Genomic DNA, 21,699 nt, shown 5'->3' with positions numbered 1-21,699 from the left:
GACTTCAGCTTCTCTCCCTTACTTCTACCGAAGCTTGGAAAAGGCCAAGTGTCCACTGATGAGACGCCAAGCAAAAGATGATGAGTCTGTTCAGCTCAAGATACATCTGCAAGCAAACATTTTCTCTGTTAACTCTGAACAAAAGCAGACTGAGAACAAAAATGACCGACAGCCATCTCCGTGATGTCCTTCACATCTCAACCACCATGTTCACTCCCGACCTGCCAGCCATCCTTCAGTCTAAAGCGCAGCATCACTGCGCATATTGAGTGCAATGCTGTTCCCCTTATAGCTGTGAAGGGGGATCACCATCCTAAAAACCAGACCCGGATCAAGACTTTTATTGACTACTAGTAAACAAAACAATTTGTACTGAGATGTAGGCTTCTCCACAAAATCAACTCCCAACTAGCTTTATTAACTGATTTTCCATTGGTTTATAGATATTAATCAATGAGCTAGACATGGTCCTGTTTACTTGGGCAGTTGAATCTCTACACTGTATTACTATGTTGTACATTTTTTTGTGTTCTGTTTTGAATATTGAAGAGATCCATGTTGTTGTGAGCTATTTCATGTCTCTCAGTCTGCTGGTTTTCAGAGTGACTGTTATTTCACTGCAGATTACATTGACTCTTTTTTTTACAAAATAAATGAAAAACCATTAATAGACAGCTGTGATGTATGCTGTTATTTTGACTTAAACCATATTCAATTAAAAAGCATAGTTAACTAACATTTTATTGATTTTGCTAATTTTAATACAATAGAAGTGAAGTTATATACCTGACCACTGGTGAGTGGCCCAGTCCTTTGTATAGTTTTCTGTATGTGGCCCTCTGAGAGAAGTTTGGACACCCCTGCTATAAATTATTTAAACCCTCTATAAGTTTTCAAACTCCAATTCTAATGAAGTTGGGATGTTGTATAAAACCTGAGTTAAAACAGAATGCAATGATTTGAGCTCTTTGACCCAAATTCAGTTGAACACACAATCAGATTTGAATGTTTACCTAATACATTTTGTTCACTCATTTTGAGTTACCCCTGCAGATATGGCAACGACTTGTAACTTACTGAGCATAATGCCGAGGTGTTTCCCATACCATGTGGTAATATACTTTTCACAACGTCTGTTTAATGCATTGTGGGCTGAGGGACGGAAGGTCACTCGCATTCAGTGTTGGTTTTCAGCCTCGCTCTTTTCATGCAGGTTTCTATGGATTCTCCAAAGCTTTGTAAATTATAGAATGTAAATCATGGAATTACTAAATTCTTTGCAGTTTTATCACGAGAGACATTTTTCTTTAAACTGTTGGGACTATTTGCTCATGCGGTTGTTCACAATATGCTGATCCTCAATCCATCCATGCTAATGAGTGACTTTCAGGGATGCGTCTTTTATTCCCAATCACGACATTAACCTGCTTATCCATAGTGTTTGAGCATTCCGACTCTTCCAGTCTTTTGTTGTCTCTGCCTTAGTTTTTTCATGACTAGTACCGGGCATCAAATTCAAAATGAGTTAATATTTGCAAAGTAAAAGTATAGTGTCATGTTAAACATCAAAAATTTTGTTCTCGTAATGTATTCGATTGTATTTCGGTTGGATTTGCATTTTTAAATTCGCAAATTTGGGTTTCCAAAAAAGTACATTTTACAAGTTTTTCATGAAACATTTAAATTTCAACAAATTACCTGGGAGAAAAATGTATTTGATAAAGTAGCAAGCAAGCTAATGAGAATAACATATGTTTGAGGGTCAGATCCATGATGATGTACAACAAATGTGTGGGAAGATTGAGTCTTCAAAAAAAAGAGCAAGTAATGATAAATATTTGTATACAAGGAAGATAGTGATTCATCACATAGCCTAAACCTGGCCTAAGTGTAAATGATTATTTGCTCAAATAATTCAATAGCTTGATTACTGTAACTGTTGAGAATTTATTGTACAAGATGAATGTAACAAATCATTTTAAGCATAATTTAGGGTCAGATGCAACTAATACTTTGTCAGACACAAACACATTTAACGCACAAAGTTCTTGGGATACAGTTTGAACAACTTTCCCTCTTGTGTGGGTTCAAAGCCATATTTCTCCAGCTGTTCTTTGCTGTAAGCCCCCTCTTTGAAGTCTTTGCTGATGTGAGGAGCCACAACCTCAGCAAATAGAGACTCTGCAGTCAGCGGAGGCTCGCTTCCTCTTGGGGATCGATACGACACGTAAGGTTTCAGCTTGAAGCCCTCCAGGTCTGGCACCACAAACTCTGGAATCATAGTGGAGATGGATAGGAATTTCTTGCTGGAAAGCCTCAGTCCAGTGGGCCTGGCGCCTCTGCCTTTGTTGTGCGTCCTTGAACCCCGTTTGCTGGTAAATTCAGACATCCTGTCAGCTCCTCGGACCAGACCTCTCACAAGTGTGGACAAAACACCCATGATGATGATCCAGTGTTTCTATGTCCACCACAACAAACCTGGGAGGATAAAACATGCTGTTTTACTGACAAAACAGTTGCTAAGCCATTGACTACTATGCTTGAGTACAATTCCACAGTGCATTCAATTTTTCAGTCAAACACTTTGTTTACAGCTGAGTAATAACGTATATATACTGAAAAATCGATATTTACTTTCTGAAGACAAATGATCTTTTGTCAACCCTCAAACTTGTGAAAATGGAACCTTACTCATCTACCTCATATCTACTAGTCCACTTAAAAAAACTATCGAATTTACATTTTTAGTTTCAAGAGACAACAAACTGGCTAAACAATACTAAGAATAAGTTATTCCACTCACCACCCTGAACAAAACTGAGATAAAAACTGGTCAAAAATGTTTAGTAATAAATAGTAAATTCCCTGAAGTTTAGCAAGCTGAGCACACCAAACAGAATGGAACGGAATTGTGCAGTATCCAATGATGAAAATCTAATAGTACATTGAACTGTCATGAAAATATAAAAAGGAAGGGACTTAAGAGGGGGCCAGTGATCTAACCCGAGCAAACCAAATTAAAATCCTCCATTAGCCCAATCAGGATCACAGAATTATAAGCATGTTAACAAGCGTATTTCGCAGAGGTCAAATAATACAGTCATAAACGAGGTGAACTGATAAACCTGACAATGGTGAGAGATCATGGAAATAGCAGATTGATTGGAAACCCGTTGAGCACTGCTGCTAATTCAACCCTGATCAGAACTTCTTAGCAAGCTAACTAACATCAGCTAAACGATAGATTATTGGGTGACGGGCTGTTCGTGGATAACGTTACACATAAGGAATAGACAAACATAAACTAAGTAGTCACCGCCTGAATGCATAATTCATCTGTTCAGACTAAATTCTAAACAAAAACTTAACTCTCCTCACCTTGAACACACGCTAACACCAAATTGACATAGCCGACCGACTTCCAAGCCGCGTGATGATTGGCTAAAAGCCACTAGGTCCAACCAATAGAACTCTGGAAGACTGTTTTCAATGACCTCCAAAATAAGAGCGTGTACTTAATAGTGAAAAATACATGTATATGAATATTCTTAACACCTAACCCACTAAACGTGTCTAAAAGCTATACACTATAATTTACCTCAACTGCAGTTAAGTTAGTATCATATTGAGATCAGAATTGTATGCATAACATGTTCGTCGCCAATGGTTTTACTCGATAGGGAGTAACAGGATGTGTAGGTTAATTTCACAGAACAGTCTTTACACATTGATGGACATGAATAACGCAAAGTTCGAGATACAATAAAGGTACGTCGAAAAGTGTTTCATCTTGCATTTCCTCGATTATTTTATTCTTCTTGCACGATATGATAACGCATTGTATGTGTTTATTTGCATTCGATTGCCATGCACTTGTACTTGACTAACTTAACGTATCGCAAGTTGTTGACTTGCTCATAAACGAGTTGAAGTGTGCTTTTGTTAGCTTTAAAATTAAAGCCGTATCTTAATATATACAATCGACATATGTAAGAGAACGTATGAGTGGACATTTGAGCTACTTTGCCCCTTTTCCACGTGCTAAAGGCGTAGTAAGTTACTGGATGGCACCGATGGCCCTGTTAATAAAACGGAAATTATCCAAAGTCAAACTGCTATTAATATTCGCTTGTGCAGTTGCCATGCCAACTTAGCAAACGTGATACATTAAAAACATTAATATTATAAAATAATATCATTTTGCACATGTTAATGACATGTCAATAAGAACATGGTTGTAATTTGTGTTCATAAACAAAGTAAATAATAATGTTGTATGATTTCCTATGGACATGTGGTGTATATTTGTTGTGCACAGTGAGTGCAGGCAGCGAGTATCCTGTTACAAACACTGAGCTTGTGACCTATTTTTTTTCCTGATCTGACTTTTAACACAGATTGCAGAGACCTTCGGCGTGTGACCCTTGGACCGATGGTGTTTACAGTGCAACACAACCTTTAAACACATTTTATGGTTTATATGTGTGTGTCAGACATGGAGGAGGACAATGGAGAGGCGAGCTGCAATATTTCCCCGGTATGTTCGTTGTTTGCCATAATGTAAAAACAAGATCATATTTCTTAGCGGAGATTTAAGGTCACGGCAATACTATAAGCCGGGAACAAAAAAGCAGGTGTCAAGATCCCTGTTAAAAGCACTTAGATATGAACTTTCACAACACGTGCAACACAATCAGGGTGTGCATGTGTCCACTCGCCCAAAGGAGAGTTGATTTATTTGAATTCCTACCAATCGCCAGATGTATTACCACTGCTGTTTTGGTGGGTGAGTCCACTAACCACCATATTTTACCAGAAAAAATTTATATACTACACTATACTACAGAGTTTTTGTAGTATAGTCACCAATGTTGCAATTCCATAATATTGCCATATTGAAGTACCAGTGTGGTCTTAAACTGAGTCTTCTATCGGAAAATAGAATAACTTGTGAAATATTGTTATAACGGCACCATTTCACGACTTGCATTTTTTTTTCTTTAATGAAAGATATATTGCAGGGGTCTCAGACTCTTGGCCCTGGAAACAATATTTTGTGAACCCCTGCCTGAAATCAAATCTTTGTGTTAGTGCGGCTTGTGTTTTTTTTCTCACATGCATCTAGGGGTTTTATACAGTGGGTTTAAAAAAAAATGGGCAAGGAAAAAATGAGAAAATAACTTTGCAAAGTATTATTTGCTTAAAAATTTGAAAACAAAATTATTTTTTGATGAAAAAACGTCTGTTAAACCAATCTTTTCTTTTCTTATTTCTATAAAAACCACAAAAACGATAGCAAAAATAAAAAACAGGCAAAAATAAAAAGGTTGACTTCATAACCCGAATAGCCACCATTAGCCTTGTAAACATTATACCTCCTCTCATACATGCTACCAATCAATTTTCAAAGAAATTATAGTGGCAAGTTTTCCCACAGTGACAAGATTTTCTCTTTTAGCTCAACAATATTTTTAGGGTGTAATTTCATCAATTCTTTTTAAATTTTCATTTTTAATATTCATTTGTCATGTATTTTTTAAAGGAACAGTTCATTACATATGAAGATTTTTATAATTTACCTATTTCCTTCTTTTACATTAAAACAAAGGAAAAATTTGGACTTTGACTTCTAGGTAATGATTTTACTGGCCCAGCCACCTTGACATCAAATTAGGGCGTATGTGGCCCTCGGACAAAAATGAGTTTGACACCCCTGATATATAGGGAGTGAAGCTGTTGTCTTGTTATATTTTCATGGATATTTGGTTTTTCAGTCCTATTCCTGCTTTCGTTTACCTGTCTGTCTGCGTCCGGCTCATTCAGTTTGTGTGGTTCATTTTTTCAGACTATGTCTCCTTTGGGTAGCGGGTTCAAGGCAGCGATGGAGCAGTTAGTAGCACAAAGGACAGACGCTAACATGGTAATTCACTGAATGTTGGAAGATTTTCTTTTATTGGCTCTCTTAACTGAAGAGACATTGAGTAACTTTAATTGGTGGGCTATGCAAAATGACGTGAAAATAGTACTTTGAATTTTTTTGTCTTTCAGTGGGTGGCTGTCCTGATCTTAGCTGGGTCAGTTGTTACATTGCTTGGGATTGTTGTGTTCCTGCTTTACAGAAGATACAAGCTGTCAAGTGCGTGTCCTGCACTTTGTATTTCATATTCTCTTTATACTTGTAATTATTTAGGCCTGAATAAAGGAAATACATTGTCCACTTATTCATTAGAGTGCAACTAACATGACTGATCTGGCCACAACCTTCAGGTTCACACTGAAAACAGATGATTATCTAAAGATATTCTTCTATTGCGTGACTGAAAACAAGGCAGTGTGCATTCGGAGTGGCTGAGGGTGTTGTCACAAACATGCAATGTGTTTCAGAGGAGGAGGCTGATATTCCTCATTATCGCTTCCGGAAGAGAGACAAGGTGATGTTCTATGGCCGAAAGATCATGAGGAAGGTAAGCGCATCATTCTGTCCAACCTTTGTGCATTGTTGAATAAAATACTGGGAGTACAAAGTAAGGTACCTCAGTTTACTTGTGTATCACAGAGCTGATGATCCCAGATGGTACCAAAACTGTAAACATAGTAATTTTTGTCCATCAATGCATAGCTCATTTTTAAATCTTTTTTTTTACTATGTTCCTGATTTTGAAGGTCTTGCATTTCTGTGCTACTCCATTCAACACATATCCCATCAATAGGGGGCAGTGCATGACCTGAAAATTATCGCTGGTTTTGGCCGATGACAGACGTTTTGTTTAGCAGTAGCTCAGCATAGCCAATGAATATGCTGGCTTTTAATTGTACTATTTTAAAGTAGTATTTTCTTTATTCAGTGTAAGAATTACATATAAAAATTGTATTTTCTTAAACTAAGTTTGACATTGTGATAGGCCCTCACTTTTGGAAACCTTGACTTGACTGATCCAAATGGCTGAGATCAGACTCCTTAGTATATAAATTTGAGTTTATTAGACTTTTGTGACTTATCATACTTTTAAATTTCAACTTATGAGCCACTGATATAGGATTTCTAATTAGACTGACTGTGCGATTTGACAATCTGTTTTCAGAAGAGCATGACTGCAGCATCTCCACTCTTTACTCATGCAGGTGCAGACTCTGTCCTTACCCTCCACATCCACCTCCAATTCATCCTCCCGGCAAAGGGTGAGAAAGAGGACCAAAGTTCTGTCCATCGCTCGCAAGTGAGTCAATTTTTAAGCAGTTGGTTGACATCTGTTTTGACCTGGAATAAACAGCAACGGTCGAAGTGTTGTACTTTTAGCTTGAGGTTAATAAAAGTAATAATAATAATAATAATAATAATAGAAACAACAACAACAATTATGATAAAAATTATTATTAATAATAACAACAACAACAACAACAACAATAATAATAATAATAATATGCAAAAAGGTGCACACAAAAAGTAAAAACCAAGGAAAAGAATACACAATACACACAACAAATCAAATCGGCATCAGATGGAGCACGCAGGCCACTCCGAACATGGGTGTTGTAATCAGCTACCAGAAGCAGGGGAGCAATGCATTAAATATCTTTTTCCACTGTACACAAACAGGAGGCATAAATAGACTTCTAAAAAATAGATAAGCTCTGTGTAAGAGGAGAACACAGGTGTAAAACCAATATTGTTGAAGAAGAACTTTTTTTAAGCCCCTTTGGAAAGTATGATTTGGCTCCTATCCTCTTGTGGTCAAGAATGGCACTTTTGACAAGTTGCATCCAGCAGCACATCCAACAGCCGATTGTGATTTAGCCTGTTTTTTCAGCTACGGAGGGAGATGATGTTTATTTAGCTGAATATTTGATGAAATATTCAGATCTTAAAGTCCAGGTCACAGACATCACAAGCGAGCTGCTCTGTATAAGTAATTCATTGCCATCCTCCAATGAGAGGATTTTTGTCAGTTTCCAACCAACTCAATCACACATTATAAGTGGATAAAATAAAAAGATTTAGTACGTGCAATTCAATCCAGCACAGTTTTGTGAATTGGCTTACAAAATAAGTATGCAATGGTATGAATTCTTGAGTCAGTTTCCATTAGTGCCAGTGCAGATGAAGAAAATACTTCATTATAATGCAGGTTTTCCACCCAGTCAAGAGTTTTGTGACTTTTGTCAGTCACCATTCAGTCACACCAAATTTCATAAAAATTTTATCTATATGGCAAATTCTTTCGCTGCTTCAAGTGCAGAAAACTTTATTTGTTATATTTATATTGAGTTTCCAAGAAAGATTTTTTCACGTACAGATTTAGAATGCCAATCAACATGGAGGGCTAAAACTTCTGCTGCTATTATCAGTGTGAAAGATACATTTGAATTTAAAAAGAAACTTAAATATTGAATTACTTACAGTCATTCATTAAAAACCAGTACTACTACTGTTCTGCAGTCAGGGTTTGGGGCCTAAAGCCTATCCCAGGCAAGAGGTGGCGTTTCCAGCTTTTTGAATGAGATTGTCTGTGTGTGTGTGTGTGTGTGTGTGTGTGTGTGTGTGTGTGTGTGTGTGTGTGTGTGTGTGTGTGCGCACGCGCGCATGCATGCCCCAGGATCCTGCGTATCCGAAGGGAACCACCCACTCTGCAGCTCAAGGAGCCCCCGCCTTGCTTGCTGGAGGCTGACCTGACCGAGTTTGATGTGCAGAACTCCCACCTTCCCTCAGAAGTCCTTTACATGCTAAAAAATGTCAGGTAAGAAATATAAATCTATATTATCTAATACATGTACTGTATCCTTTTTATAGTTTTTTTTCTCATCATGACAAGATTTATTTAGTTCACTTTTTTTTTTTTTTGTAGAGTTCTGGGGCAACTTCTTGTTGATTTAAGAATACCATGCTCAGTTAAAGACAGGAAGATTAATATGAGACAAAATATATCCCCCTTATCATAAAAATAGTTTTAATGAGAGTCATTCAAACAGGCACTGTGTTGACAATGATGCTTAATCTTAATTTCTAGCTTGTATGGGCCAATCCAATGGGTATTTTATTCTCCTGTTTAAGTATAATGTATGGTACGCAGACACAACGACATGTACCCATATGTTATAAGTATTTGATCAAAAAATATGCACGGACATTGTCATTCAAGCAGCAGCAACATTAAAACAGATAGTTTTCAAGGGTTGCTTTAGAATCACATGTAGCCGCAATTTGCCACTAGCCAGTCACATAGAGTGAAAATGGTAACTCACTGTGCTGGTTACCCGTTCCACCATTTGCCAGATGTAATTTTTTCAAATTCTCTTGAATAGGTTACTTATCTATTTTTACATCATAGAAAAGCCGCAATATTCAAATGTACTAAGCTGTTTCGAATCCACAAACCATGAGAATGAAATCCATACAAAAAAAGAAAAATAAATAAAAAATTAATATTTAAAAAAAAAAAAATCAGCAATGAGGACCCAAGCATTTCAAAAACAAATCACAAATAAATCAGGAAAAAAAGTAAAAGAAATCACTTCAAAATCAGTGGGGAATCTGCAGAAACAATGTCGTTAAAGGTATGGGGTGTGCCGTTTTTTTTGTGTTCTTGCTTCATAGTGATTCCATGACATCATCATACTGTTCTCCAATAGTTGATCACCATTGTGGTTATTGCTTGTGTGTGTGTGTTTCCACGTATATGTGCACATGCAGGGTGCTAGGACACTTCGAGAAGCCCCTCTTTCTGGAACTTTGTCGGCACATGGTGCTGATCCAGCTCCACCAGGGGGAGTGTCTCTTTCGGCCAGGTGACACAGATGACAGTATTTATGTCGTTCAAGATGGCCACTTGGAGCTTTGCATCCATGAGAGTGTAAGTTCCCAGATGACTTTCTAAAGCATTTAATAAACAATGTTGACATTGACAATACATCAGGTGGTCATGGGTAGTATCTCATGGGCATATGTTGAATATTCATCTGTTATGAATCTGTGCTTCTGTTTTCCTGCCATAGGATGGCACAGACCTAGTGGTGAAGGAGGTTCTGCCAGGGGACAGCGTCCACAGTTTGCTCAGTATCCTGGACATCATCACGGTGCATCTACACTTTGTTCTCAACGCTTCTTGTTAAATTTTCCTGCACTTCACAGTTATGACATTGTCCCAAAGTGGGTACATTTACTGACTTGGAATTCCTATGCAAAGTAAATGTAACGGCAGAAATTGAATTTTTTTTTTAAAACTGTCTATGGTTTCTGTGTTGTACCTCTGATGATCAAGTACCTAATCCAATGACTTTCCAATGCAATAGTAATAATAATAATAATAATAATAATAATAATAATTATTATTATTATTATTATTATTATATATATACATGAATAAATGTATATATAGGTATACATACATAAATATGTATACATACACTGCATTCAACTGAAATATCAATTTCTTCAATTCATATATTTTTAGCCATCAGTGTCTGTTTATTTTGAAGCTGCTCGTTCTTGTTTTAACTTATTTTACGCCATGATTTTCTGTCATGCAGTGTTGCAATGTGGATGACTTAATCCAAGTGGTGTGTGTGTGTGTTTGTGTGTATCATTTTGTGTATGTATGTAGTGAAGATGATTCTCAAGGTGTTTTATCCAAAAAATGAAAGTCCAAATGATTAAGTTAAGGTGTTAAAGATACAGTTTTTATCCATTCCAGGGCTATCCAGCTCCTTACAAGACTGTTTCTGCCAGGGCCACCATTCCATCCACCATCCTTCGTCTTCCTGCTGTGGCCTTTCAGTCAGTCTTTGACAAGTATCCTGAGACCTTAGTCCGTGTTGTCCAGGTAATGTGAAAAAGCAGGTACATAAATTCAGTCATCTATCAACATTAACCCCCCACTCTTGTAGATAATCATGGTGCGGCTTCAGAGGGTCACCTTCCTGGCACTACATAATTATCTGGGCCTGACCACTGAGCTCTTCAACATGGTATGACTTCATACTGTTTTCAAATCTGTACGGTTCACATAATCACTCATCACATGGACTGTTACTGATGAGAAAGTAACTGTACTCAACTTGTACCATTCATTGTTAGCGCATAAGTTGGTAAAAAGGATAAAAGCAAATCAAAAATCAAAATAAAAACATAAAAATCAATTGACTACTACAGTGTTGCTTTGAACAGTGATGTGAAATAGAGCCGTCTTTTTGTGCATCACAGGAAAGTCAGGCCATCTCTCTGGTGTCGGTGGCCCACGTTCTGGGCGACGCTCATCAGCATCGGGGCCTCCGACGGCAACTCTCACAAACGGAGGAGCCAGGAGGAGAAAAATTGGACCCAGGTGGGCAAACGCAGCTTCATCTATTTAGTAACTCAAAGTCAGTAGGCAAATTTACCTTATAAATGTCTTTATCTTGCTGACGTAATCCAGACAAAGCCAGTCTCTCCGACTCTTCCTCATCAAAAAACAAGAAGCCACGCCCTCTGTCCGGTTCAACGGCTGTCACAGGTATATATATACTGTGACTTTCTTAAGTATCCATACATGCATATTTGGTTCCCCTGAAGATACCTGCAGCTATTTTTTTTTTGTGAGTGTGTGTGTTGTGAGATTTTACAAAGTTTACAATCATTTATAGTGAGTTGATAAATTTGAGTGTATTATTGGGCTGAGGCCTATTTACATTACTCTTCCCACTTGTGACCTCCTTATTTTTTCCCCAGATCCCAAAATGTCACAGTATTTTTTTTTCTCTACCAAGAGTTTGACATATTGATAAACGAGTGTGTGAGGAGTTCTGCTGTTAGTTTGCAGTGACTGCAATGTGTGCACGATGAATTGGGGACATTTTAAAATCTCTCTATAATCCATGATTTGCCCTGGGGCCTGGCTTTGGACAAGCCCATATTAAGGTCAAGTAAAAAGTAAAAAATAGAATTAACCTTTTTTTTTCTTTTCTGTGATGATGTCCAGACAACTGTGTCAGAAAATAAACAATTTGCAACCGCATATTCTGACAGGATGGTGAAGTAATTTATTTTGGAAATCATATTCTACACATTTAACACATTTTGAAATTAAAGAAGCATAAACATCCAGCCGTTAACTGTTAAATATAATTCAAATATATACATTGTCTTTGGATAAAACGCTAGTGTTTAATTAGTAACTGCTTGTAAGTATGGCTGCAGGGTATATTGCCTTGGGGACTGGAGGACATTTGTTTTACAATCAAAGTCTGTTAAAGAAACTAAATTAGCAAAAAACATTTTCCCACCAACATCAGAATATGTGAGACTGATTTGCCATGTTTCTATATGTATATCTGAATGCACATTTTCAAGTGCCTCATGAAAATTACATCAAGGGAAACCACTAAATTAACAAATATATATTTAGTTTTGTATGAGGGTGAGATGTGGAAAAGATTTAAGATATTTCATAGGCTGTAGTGACTGTAGACATGCTGGGATCTCCTCTTTTCCTAATGTGATAGATTTGAATGAATCCTTAGAAATGGTGTAAAAGCAAAAAAAAAAAAAGCTACTCAACTTATTACAAACCTGATAACCGCATGCTTTTTTCCTCTGCAGGTGAAATATCAGCTGATCTCAATAGAGTCCAGGGTCGAGTCACCACTGAGGAGGCAGTGCCCTCCTGTGTAGTGAAGGTCTGTTTTTGGATGAGTTGAGGTGTTGTGCTTTTAAGGGGCAGTGTGTCTCTTCTAATCTGTCATTTATGCTGCTTTCAAATGGAATTTGACAGATAATGGACATATCAGAACTTAATGACATAGAACAGCAAGAAGGCAAAACATGAAAAAAATGTGTTCTTATTTTGTGATTTATGTCATTATTATGTAATGCATGGATGTATAAACTGCAGCTTTCTCCTAACATTTTATTTCAAACTTGGATTGTTTTGGTTAAATATACGTATAAGTTGACATTCATAGCCAACATGGATAATGAAAAAAAAAAAAAGTTGTAGGTTTTTCTCATAAATTTGCCACTATTATGTCTCAAAAATTACATTATTTTTCTTGTGAGTTTCATGAATAACAATATGAGACTTGTTTCTCACAAACAATGTATTATGTTTTACCTTTCACACCCCAGCTATGTTTTGTTGGTTTCTTGTCTGATTTGTATTTACCGGATCTAATATGGCTCTATTTAAGCCTAAAGTTACCTCAGACATAAAATTCCATAGTCTCTTGACAAGGAGGCGAGATAATACACTGTATACTGTGTTTGGATGATTGCTTGAAAATGAGAAAGTATCTATGTAAAAATATGATTATTTAATTATCTTAAAATAAGTAACAAATAATTTAGGAAATAAACCAGTAATGTTTTCAAAAATTGTAATACTAAAAGTAAATTGATTTAAAAGACTGCCTTTTTTTTTGTCTCCTCAGTCTATTCTGAAGAAGAGTGTGACCATGCAACAAGCACCCTCAGCTGTTTACCAATACGGTGATGGCAGAAGCGGGAATGCCAATCATAATAAAGTCAACGCCATTTTCCAAGCTGCCAAAAAGGACTTGCTTCAGGTCATCCAGTTACAGGTGAGAGGTGGCAGATTGGAGGGTCATCTGGAGGGAGAGTAGATAAGGAGACTTGGTGGTGGAATGAGGAATTGCAGGAATATATACAGAGAAAGATGTTAGCTCAGAAGAAGTGGGACACTGAGGGGACTGAAGAGAGCAGACAGGAGAACCAGATGATGCACCGTAAAGCGAGGGTACAAGTAGCATTGACCAAATGAAGGGCGTGCGATAACTTGTACTCTCAATTGAACAGTAAGAGGGAAGACTGATATATACAGGTTGGCGAAACAGAGCACTAGAGATGTGAAGGATTCCCAGCAGCAGTAACATAAAAACTTTAAAAAAAAAAATGAAATACATTGATAAAAATGAACCAGTGTAGTTATGTCTTTGGACACTTGATACATTTTAAAGAATCAAAATATCAACAAACCTTGATATTCATAGAATTAGCAGTTGTCAGCAGATTTAACCTCAGAAACCTACATTTTATCTTTGTCATGATGTCTTAACCATTTTTTTTTGCATTGTTTTGGATCAATGAATATTATTCACCCCCTTGGTCTTAAGGTCTTTGGCACTCCCAAAACATGTCCTCTTTTTCTCAAACATGTCCTTTTTCTTCAACAGGACCCGAGCCTGCTTGAGGGGAGGGTGACTCTTCGCCAGGTTAAAGCTTCCTGTGTCGTAGCCCACCAGGGAGACCAGGTCAGACTTAATACAAATCCTTAATATAACATATGTTACTACCAGGGATTCTTCTTCTTCTTTCGGCTTTTCCCGTTAGGGGTCGCCACAGCGAGTCAACTTTCTCCATCTAACCCTATTCTCTGTATCTTCCTCTCTCACACCAGCTACTTTCATATCCTCTCTCACTACGTCCATAAATCTTCTCTTTGGTCTTCCTCGAGACCTCTTGCCTGGCAGCTCCAATTCCAGCATCCGTCTACCAATATATTCACTATCTCTTCTCTGTACATGACCGAACCATCTCAGTCTGGCTTCTCTGACCTTCTCTCCAAAACATCGAACATGTGCCGTCCCTCTGATAGATTCATTCCTGATCCTATCCATCCTGGTCACTCCCAAAGAGAACCTCAACATCTTCATCTCTGCAACCTCTAGTTCTGCCTGCTGTCTTTTGGTCATTGTAACAGTTTCTAGTCCATACATCATCGCTGGTCTCACCACTGTCTTGTACACCTTTCCTTTTATTCTGGCCGATAGTCTTCTATCACATAGTACCCCTGACACTTTTCTCCACCCATTCCAACCTGCTTGGACCCGTCTCTTCACCTCTTTTCCGCACTCTCCGTTGCTCTGGACTGTTGACCCTAAGTACCTGAAATCCTCCAGCTTCTTGATCTCCATTCCCTGTAGCCTCACCGCTCCACCCGAGTTCCTCTCATTCACACACATATATTCTGTCTTGCTGCGACTAACTTTCATTCCTCTCCTTTCCAGAGCATACCTCCACCTCTCTAGATTTTCCTCTACCTGTTGTCTGCTCTCACTACAGATCACAATGTCATCCGCAAACATCATGGTCCATGGGGATTCCTGTCTAACCTCATCTGTCAGCCTATCCATCACCATTGCGAACAAGAAGGGGCTCAGTGCTGATCCCTGATGGAGTCCCACCTCCACCTTGAACTTCTCTGTTACCCCTACAGCACACCGTACCAGTGTCTCACAGCTAGCATACATGTCCTGCACCAGTCCAACATACTTCTCTGCCACTCCAGACTTCCTCATACAATACCAGAGCTCCTCTCTTGGCACCCTGTCATATGCTTTTTCTAGGTCTACAAAAACGCAGTGCAACTCCCTCTGGCCTTCTCTGTACTTTTCTATTAGCATTCTCAACGCAAATACTGCATCTGTAGTACTCTTCCTAGGCATGAAGCCATACTGCTGTTCACAAATGCTGACTTCTGCTCTCAGTCTAGTTTCCACTACTCTTTCCCATAACTTCATTGTATGGCTCATCAACTTTATCCCTCTGTAGTTGCCACAATTCTGCACATCCCCTTTATTCTTAAAAATAGGCACCATCACACTTTGTCTCCATTCTTCAGGCATCTTCTCACTCTCTAAGATCCTGTTGAATAATCTAGTCAGAAAATCTACCGCTGCCTCTCCTAGACACTTCCACACCTCCACAGGTATATCATCAGGACCAACTGCTTTTCCACTCTTCATCCTCTTCAATGCCTTCCTCACTTCACTTTTACTAATTTTTGCTACTTTGTGGTCTACAATAGTCACCTCTTCTACCCTTGCCTCTCTTTCATTTTCCACATTCATCAGTTCTTCAAAGTACTCTTTCCATCTTCCCATCACTCTTCTAGCATCTGTCAATACATTTCCCTCTCTGTCCTTTATCACCCGGACCTGTTGTACATCCTTTGCATCTTTATCTCTCTGTTTCGCCAACCTGTATAGATCATTCTCACCCTCCTTACTATCCAACCGAGCATACAAGTCATCATAAGCCCTTTGTTTTGCCTTTGCTACCTCTATCTTTACCTTTCGCCGCACCTCCCTGAACTCCTGTCTGTTCTCTTCAGTCCTCTCAGTATCCCACTTCTTCTTCGCTAACCGCTTTCTCTGTATACACTCCTGCACTTCCTCATTCCACCACCAAGTCTCCTTATCTACTTTCCTTCCAGATGACACACCAAGTACTCTTTTACCTGTCTCCCTGATAACACTAGCTGTAGTTGTCCAATCATCTGGAAGCTCACCCTGACCACCCAGACCCTTTCTCAACTCCTCCCTGAAAACCATGCAACACTCCTCCCTTTTCAGCTTCCACCATTTTGTCCTCTGCTCTGCCTTTGTCCTCTTCATCTTCCTTGTCACCAGAGTCATCCTACAAACCACCATCCTATGCTGTCTGGCTACACTCTCACCTACAACTACTTTGCAGTCACTAATCTCTTTCAGGTTACCTCGTCTATACAAGATGTAGTCTACCTGCGTGCTCCTACCTCCGCTCTTATAAGTTACCCTATGTTCCTGTTTTTTCTGGAAAAAGGTGTTCACTACAGCCATTTCCATCCTTTTTGCAAAATCTACCACCATCTGTCCCTCTGCATTCCTATCCTGGATACCAAATCTGCCCATCACTTCTTCATCCCCTCTATTGCCTTCACCAACATGTCCATTGAAGTCTGCACCAATGACCACTCTCTCATTTCTGGGAATATTCTGCATCACTTCATCTAACTCATTCCAGAACTTCTCCTTCTCTTCAGATTCACATCCCACCTGCGGGGCATAGCCACTAACAACATTGAGCATCACACCTTCGATTTCCAGTTTCAGACTCATAAGTCTATCTGACATTCTTTTCACCTCTAGGACGTTCCTAACAAACTCCTCCTTCAAGATAACTCCTACTCCATTTCTCTTCTTGTCAGTACCGTAATAGTACAACTTAAAGCCTGCTCCTAAGCTTCTAGCCTTACTACCTTTCCACCTGGTCTCCTGGACACACAGTATATCCACCTTCCTTCTCTGCATCATGTCGACCAGCTCTCTACCTTTTCCTGTCATAGTCCCAACATTCAAAGTCCCTACTCTCAGTCCCAGACTCTTTCCCTTCCTCCTCTCTCTCTGCTTCCGAACACGCACTCCACCTCTTCTTCTTGTTCTTGTTCTTCGACCCACAGTAGCCCAATTTCCATTAGTACCCTGTAGGTCATCAGTACCAATGGCGGTCGTTGTTAACCCGGTCCGCGACCGATCCGGTATGGTATAGTTTTGGTTGTCTCGCATATTTGGTTTTGGCAAAAGTTTTACGCCGGATGCCCTTCCTGACGCAACCCTCTGCATTTATCCGGGCTTGGGACCGGCACAGGGAGACACTGCTCCGTGCCCCCCCCAAGGCAGGCTTGGAGAGGCACGGGCCAGTGCCGCCCTGAGGCTGCATTACTGCATTATTGTTACTACCAGGGATGTGCATGTTATTTGGACCATTTACTGCTGTAAATTAGTAACGCAGGCTGTGAAGTCCTGCATTCAAAGCCTTGCTGAAGTGAAAGAATGTTAACATATTCTGGAAAGTCAGTAATATTAATGTTTAAACAGTAAATTCATCACGCTGTCCTTGTATAATAGCTAATTATAAGGGCAGGTACAGTGGAAAGGTACGGTAAGAATATGCTACAGTAGTTCACTAAGCCCAAAACTGACTTTACCTGTGTAGATTCTTTAGACTTTGGGCCTTTTTTACAACACCAACTTTGTTTTGCCTTGGTCAAAAAAGTTAGACCCTCGAAAACCAAACTGAAGTATTATTAACAAAGACCTCCCTCTGACATTCTCAACACTTGGTCAAGACATCGTTGATGCTCCCCCTCTGTTCTACCAGAGACCAACATATAATCTTAAGTAAACACTGACTGGGGTATGTTCTGAGGACAGTTATTAATGCTGTGTTTGAAAACAACCAGACCTTGAAGCCCTGCCTCACATCTGGCAGTTATTCTTTAACAACCCTTTACGGGTGTTTACAGTCACATGTTGTATAAAGTCTTTATTTAGTCGCAACTGCTGCTTCATAAATCTTGTCCAACTTTGTAGATATTTTCTGACCTACTAGTGTTGCAAATAGATTAGCTTAGATTAGTTTAGATTAGTTTATCTTAGATTAGATTAGATTAGATTAGATTAGATTAGATTAGATTAGATTAGATTAGATTAGATTAGATTAGATTGGATTAGATTCAACTTTATTGTCATTACACCTGTAATGATTCAGAGTAATGAAATGTAGTTAGCATCTGATCAAAAGTCCAAAAAGCAGAGGTGCATATGTACAGAATGTGCAGTATTTACAGATAAATTTAGTATTAAAGAATCAAAGCAATTGCTTTTCAGCTAGTGCAAGTAAAGGTGGATAAGGTGGATTTTTATGTGCAGATTATCTACAAATAGGTAGTGATTAGTATGATAAATAGATGGCAATATACGGATGGAACTCTAAATATACGGATGTCTTATACAGTAACTCTACAGATTGCATAATAAAGAGATGTTATATGAACAATTATACAGAATATACCAATGTAACTATAACTATGCAGGCGTGTAATGGAACTCTACAAATTGGATAATATAGAGATGTCATATGAACAGTTATACAGAATATTCAGAATTTTACAGAATATACAAGTATAAATCATGTAACCAGATGAGCATGTTATAATCAGTTATATACATCTATGAAAAATGCAGATTGCTGCAGAGCTGAGAGGACTGCACTGACCAGGTGCTGGTGAGGATAAGAGGGTGGTGAAGATCACTTCTGGACAGAATTCAGTTGGGTGACCGTTGTGGGGACGAAGCTATTCCTGAACCTGCTGATTTTGGTCTGCAGGCTCCTGCATTGCCTCTTGGAGGGGAGGAGCTGGTCTGTTAGCTTGATGAGAGGGGTCTCTGAAAATGCTGCGCAGGCCTCTCTTCATGTAGACATCCTCTTTAGCACCCTCTGTAGTGCCTTGCGATAAGCAACAGAGCAATTCCCATACCAAACTGTCACGCAGTTGGTCAGGAGGCTCTCTCTGTCGCACAGCGGGAGGAGCTACCCAGGATGTCAGTAGACAGATGATTCTTTTTCAGAGTCCTCAGAAAGAAGAGACGCTGATGCGCCTTCTTTATCAGGTCGGCGGTATTAGCTGTCCAGGACAGGTTCTCAGAGATGTTGGTCGCCAGGAATTTGATGCCGGAGACTGTTCCACTTTCATGCCGTTGATGTGGAGGGAGGGATGGGTGTCTCCTTTCTCCATCCTTAAGTCCAAATTGATCTCCTTTGTTTTACTGGCGTACAGATCCTCTGCTTGGGGGCAGAAGCCCAACACTCATCACTACCGCTGAGATGTTCACCTACATTTCCTGTTATTTTTTAACTTTTTAAGGCAGCGGTGCAGAAATGGGCTTAGCCTGAGGTTCACTGATGTCACTGAGTCTTAACACAGAAGAGGAACACTGCCTTTCCGAAGTCTTGCTCAGGATGTTATTTGCATTCAATCAGACTCTGTTTTCTCTGCTTTTTCTTGTTCTTTTTTTACCGCCTCTGTATTATGGCATACTGTGCCCTTTAAACCAATGTCTTTCCCAAAAGTCACTCTGCCCATGCATTTAGGCTGCTGACTAACTTATCTCATTTGATTGTGTATATTGTCCAGCACAGTTCCGAACTCATGGTGCTCCCTCTCCAATTGTCTTGAATTGCAGGACGTGAGTGTGGCATTTGTCATCTCAGGTTTGCTCCACGTTTACCAGAGGATGATTGACCGTCAGGATGAGTCCCTGCTGTTTGTCACCCACCCAGGTGAGATGGTGGGTCACCTGGCCGTCCTCACAGGGGAGCCTCTCATCTTCACGGTGCGAGCTCAACGAGACTGCACCTTCCTCTCCATATCCAAGGCTCACTTTTATGAGTAGGACATACAGATACACACACACACCCATACACACAATGATAGCACTGACCGTTACAAACAGTCAGTTTCAATGTTGTAGGATCATGCGTGAGGAGCCCCAGGTGGTCCTGAATGTGGCTCACACTGTGGTGAAGAGGGTGTCACCTTTTGTCAGGCAAATAGACTTTGCCCTGGACTGGATGGCGCTGGAAGCTGGACGTGCTGTCTACAGGTGTCTATATTTGTACATTTACCTGAAAACAAATTAAATATAATTGTCATGCTGCATCATATTTTCTACAGTGAGACTTTTTTTTTTCAGAAAAAAATAGTACTTAGAAATCAAGAATTTACAAAATAAAGCGTCGAATGTTCATTGTTGTTGTGCCATCTTTTTTTAAAGACGACTTAAAGCTATTTTCTGTTCTTTAAATTGGTATTGTACACATCGGTGCCACAACAATAAAAAAAAAAATAGCAATTTCACATGAATACTTTTTTACGATCAACCAGCCCTAGAATCCGCTTTAATAAGACAGTATTAGGCATTTTACATGTAATGAAAATGCATTGTATCTATATCTTTTAATCCCTGTTTAGGACCCTTCCCATTCAAACACATATACTGTAAAACTGATGCAGCAAAGGAAACCATGTCAACAGAATAATTGCAATTCTACAAATAATGACATGGACAAAGAAAATATAATCGAACTAATGAAGAATTGATGTGTCCAGACAGGGTGACAGGTCGGATAGCACCTTTATCGTCCTCAGCGGTCGTCTGCGTTCTGTCGTTGCAAAGGATGATGGGAAGAAGCAGCTGGCTGGGGAGTATGGCAGGGGGGACCTTATTGGTGTGGTGAGTACCACAAGTCTTTTTATATGTGTACGCATTTGCTCCTTAAAAAAATGAAGTGAAAGAAGAAAACAGTTGAGCGATTTGCAAATCATTGAAGTCATTTAAGCAGATGAAATACAAAATGTCCTGGAAATCCATCTCTTATTTTTTTCTGATTATTTCCTTGAAAATATTCTCCATTTTTTATTGAAAATGCAGAACCTGAGATGTAATATGACTTATAAACACAGTGAAGCTAAAATGTTATCATTGTACAAATCAGAGCATAAACGTTTTGAATATTTATGATAATCACCCCCCAAATCAGCAAGAAATCAGATGAAAATCTTTCCAAAACTTAATGAAAATCAGTCAGGTGTAAGCCGAAATCTAACGAAAATTCAGAGGTATAAGAAATGATCAGGAAATGTGGCTAAATTACCTGAAAATGAACTCAGAATATTGTTCAAATTTAAGTTAAATTAAAGCACTCGCTCTGTTACACATATATATACCATACACCAAAAAAACCTGGAATATGAATTCTGATAACAGCAACCCTGTTTCATGCAGTACCATATAAGAACTGACAAAGAGCTAAGATCATATTGTGGTGATTGTTCAGGTTGAGGCTTTGACTCACATGAACCGGGCAACCACGGTTCATGCCGTCAGGGACTCTGAGCTGGCCAAGCTGCCTGAAGGAGCTTTGACCTCCATCAAGAGGAGATATCCTCAGGTGGTCACCAGGCTCATCCACCTGCTAGGACAGAAGATCCTGGGCAACATGCAGCAGGTCAACGGACCTCTGGCTGGTAAACAAAAGAACCCCTGGGATGGGATGGTTCTGGGCAGCGTTAATTTTACACTTATATTAATGCCATTCAGTAGTTACTA

The 21,699-nt window shown here is 39.1% G+C and overlaps 2 protein-coding genes across 3 annotated transcripts in view; one reads left to right on the top strand and one right to left on the bottom strand.

The window, feature by feature from the left end:
- Positions 1-1,927: 1,927 nt before the first annotated feature.
- mrpl41 (mitochondrial ribosomal protein L41) lies at positions 1,928-3,462 on the bottom strand. Its single transcript, XM_086169823.1, has 2 exons — positions 3,379-3,462; positions 1,928-2,478 (listed from the first exon to the last, which is right to left on the bottom strand). The coding sequence occupies exon 2, from the start codon at positions 2,438-2,440 to the stop codon at positions 2,033-2,035; it is 408 nt and encodes a 135-aa protein (XP_086025949.1). The 5' UTR covers positions 2,441-2,478; positions 3,379-3,462; the 3' UTR covers positions 1,928-2,032.
- Positions 3,463-3,637: 175 nt separating this feature from the next.
- pnpla7b (patatin-like phospholipase domain containing 7b) overlaps positions 3,638-21,699 on the top strand; it is a 31,631-nt gene continuing 13,569 nt past the window's right edge. For both annotated transcript variants that reach the window (XR_015107880.1, XM_086169884.1), the window contains exons 1-20: positions 3,638-3,768; positions 4,398-4,537; positions 5,846-5,920; positions 6,049-6,136; positions 6,385-6,464; positions 7,123-7,217; positions 8,595-8,735; positions 9,689-9,848; positions 9,991-10,071; positions 10,689-10,817; positions 10,882-10,962; positions 11,198-11,318; positions 11,409-11,486; positions 12,572-12,648; positions 13,399-13,548; positions 14,161-14,238; positions 19,774-19,979; positions 20,062-20,193; positions 20,700-20,823; positions 21,428-21,617. Coding sequence is in view for 1 of the 2 variants with exons in the window: in XM_086169884.1 (XP_086026010.1) it covers positions 4,472-4,537; positions 5,846-5,920; positions 6,049-6,136; positions 6,385-6,464; positions 7,123-7,217; positions 8,595-8,735; positions 9,689-9,848; positions 9,991-10,071; positions 10,689-10,817; positions 10,882-10,962; positions 11,198-11,318; positions 11,409-11,486; positions 12,572-12,648; positions 13,399-13,548; positions 14,161-14,238; positions 19,774-19,979; positions 20,062-20,193; positions 20,700-20,823; positions 21,428-21,617 (2,152 nt within the window). In the remaining variant the exon portion in view is untranslated. The remainder of the gene's footprint in view (positions 3,769-4,397; positions 4,538-5,845; positions 5,921-6,048; positions 6,137-6,384; positions 6,465-7,122; positions 7,218-8,594; positions 8,736-9,688; positions 9,849-9,990; positions 10,072-10,688; positions 10,818-10,881; positions 10,963-11,197; positions 11,319-11,408; positions 11,487-12,571; positions 12,649-13,398; positions 13,549-14,160; positions 14,239-19,773; positions 19,980-20,061; positions 20,194-20,699; positions 20,824-21,427; positions 21,618-21,699) is intronic.

The sequence above is a fragment of the Fistularia commersonii genome, chromosome 22 (genome assembly GCF_037954325.1).
Source record: "Fistularia commersonii isolate RoL2024-O1a breed Wild chromosome 22, RoL_Fcom_v1.0, whole genome shotgun sequence".
Lineage (NCBI taxonomy): Eukaryota > Metazoa > Chordata > Actinopteri > Syngnathiformes > Fistulariidae > Fistularia > Fistularia commersonii.
The sequence above is the reverse complement of the archived record's forward strand: the minus strand, read 5'-3'. Positions and strand labels throughout refer to the sequence as shown.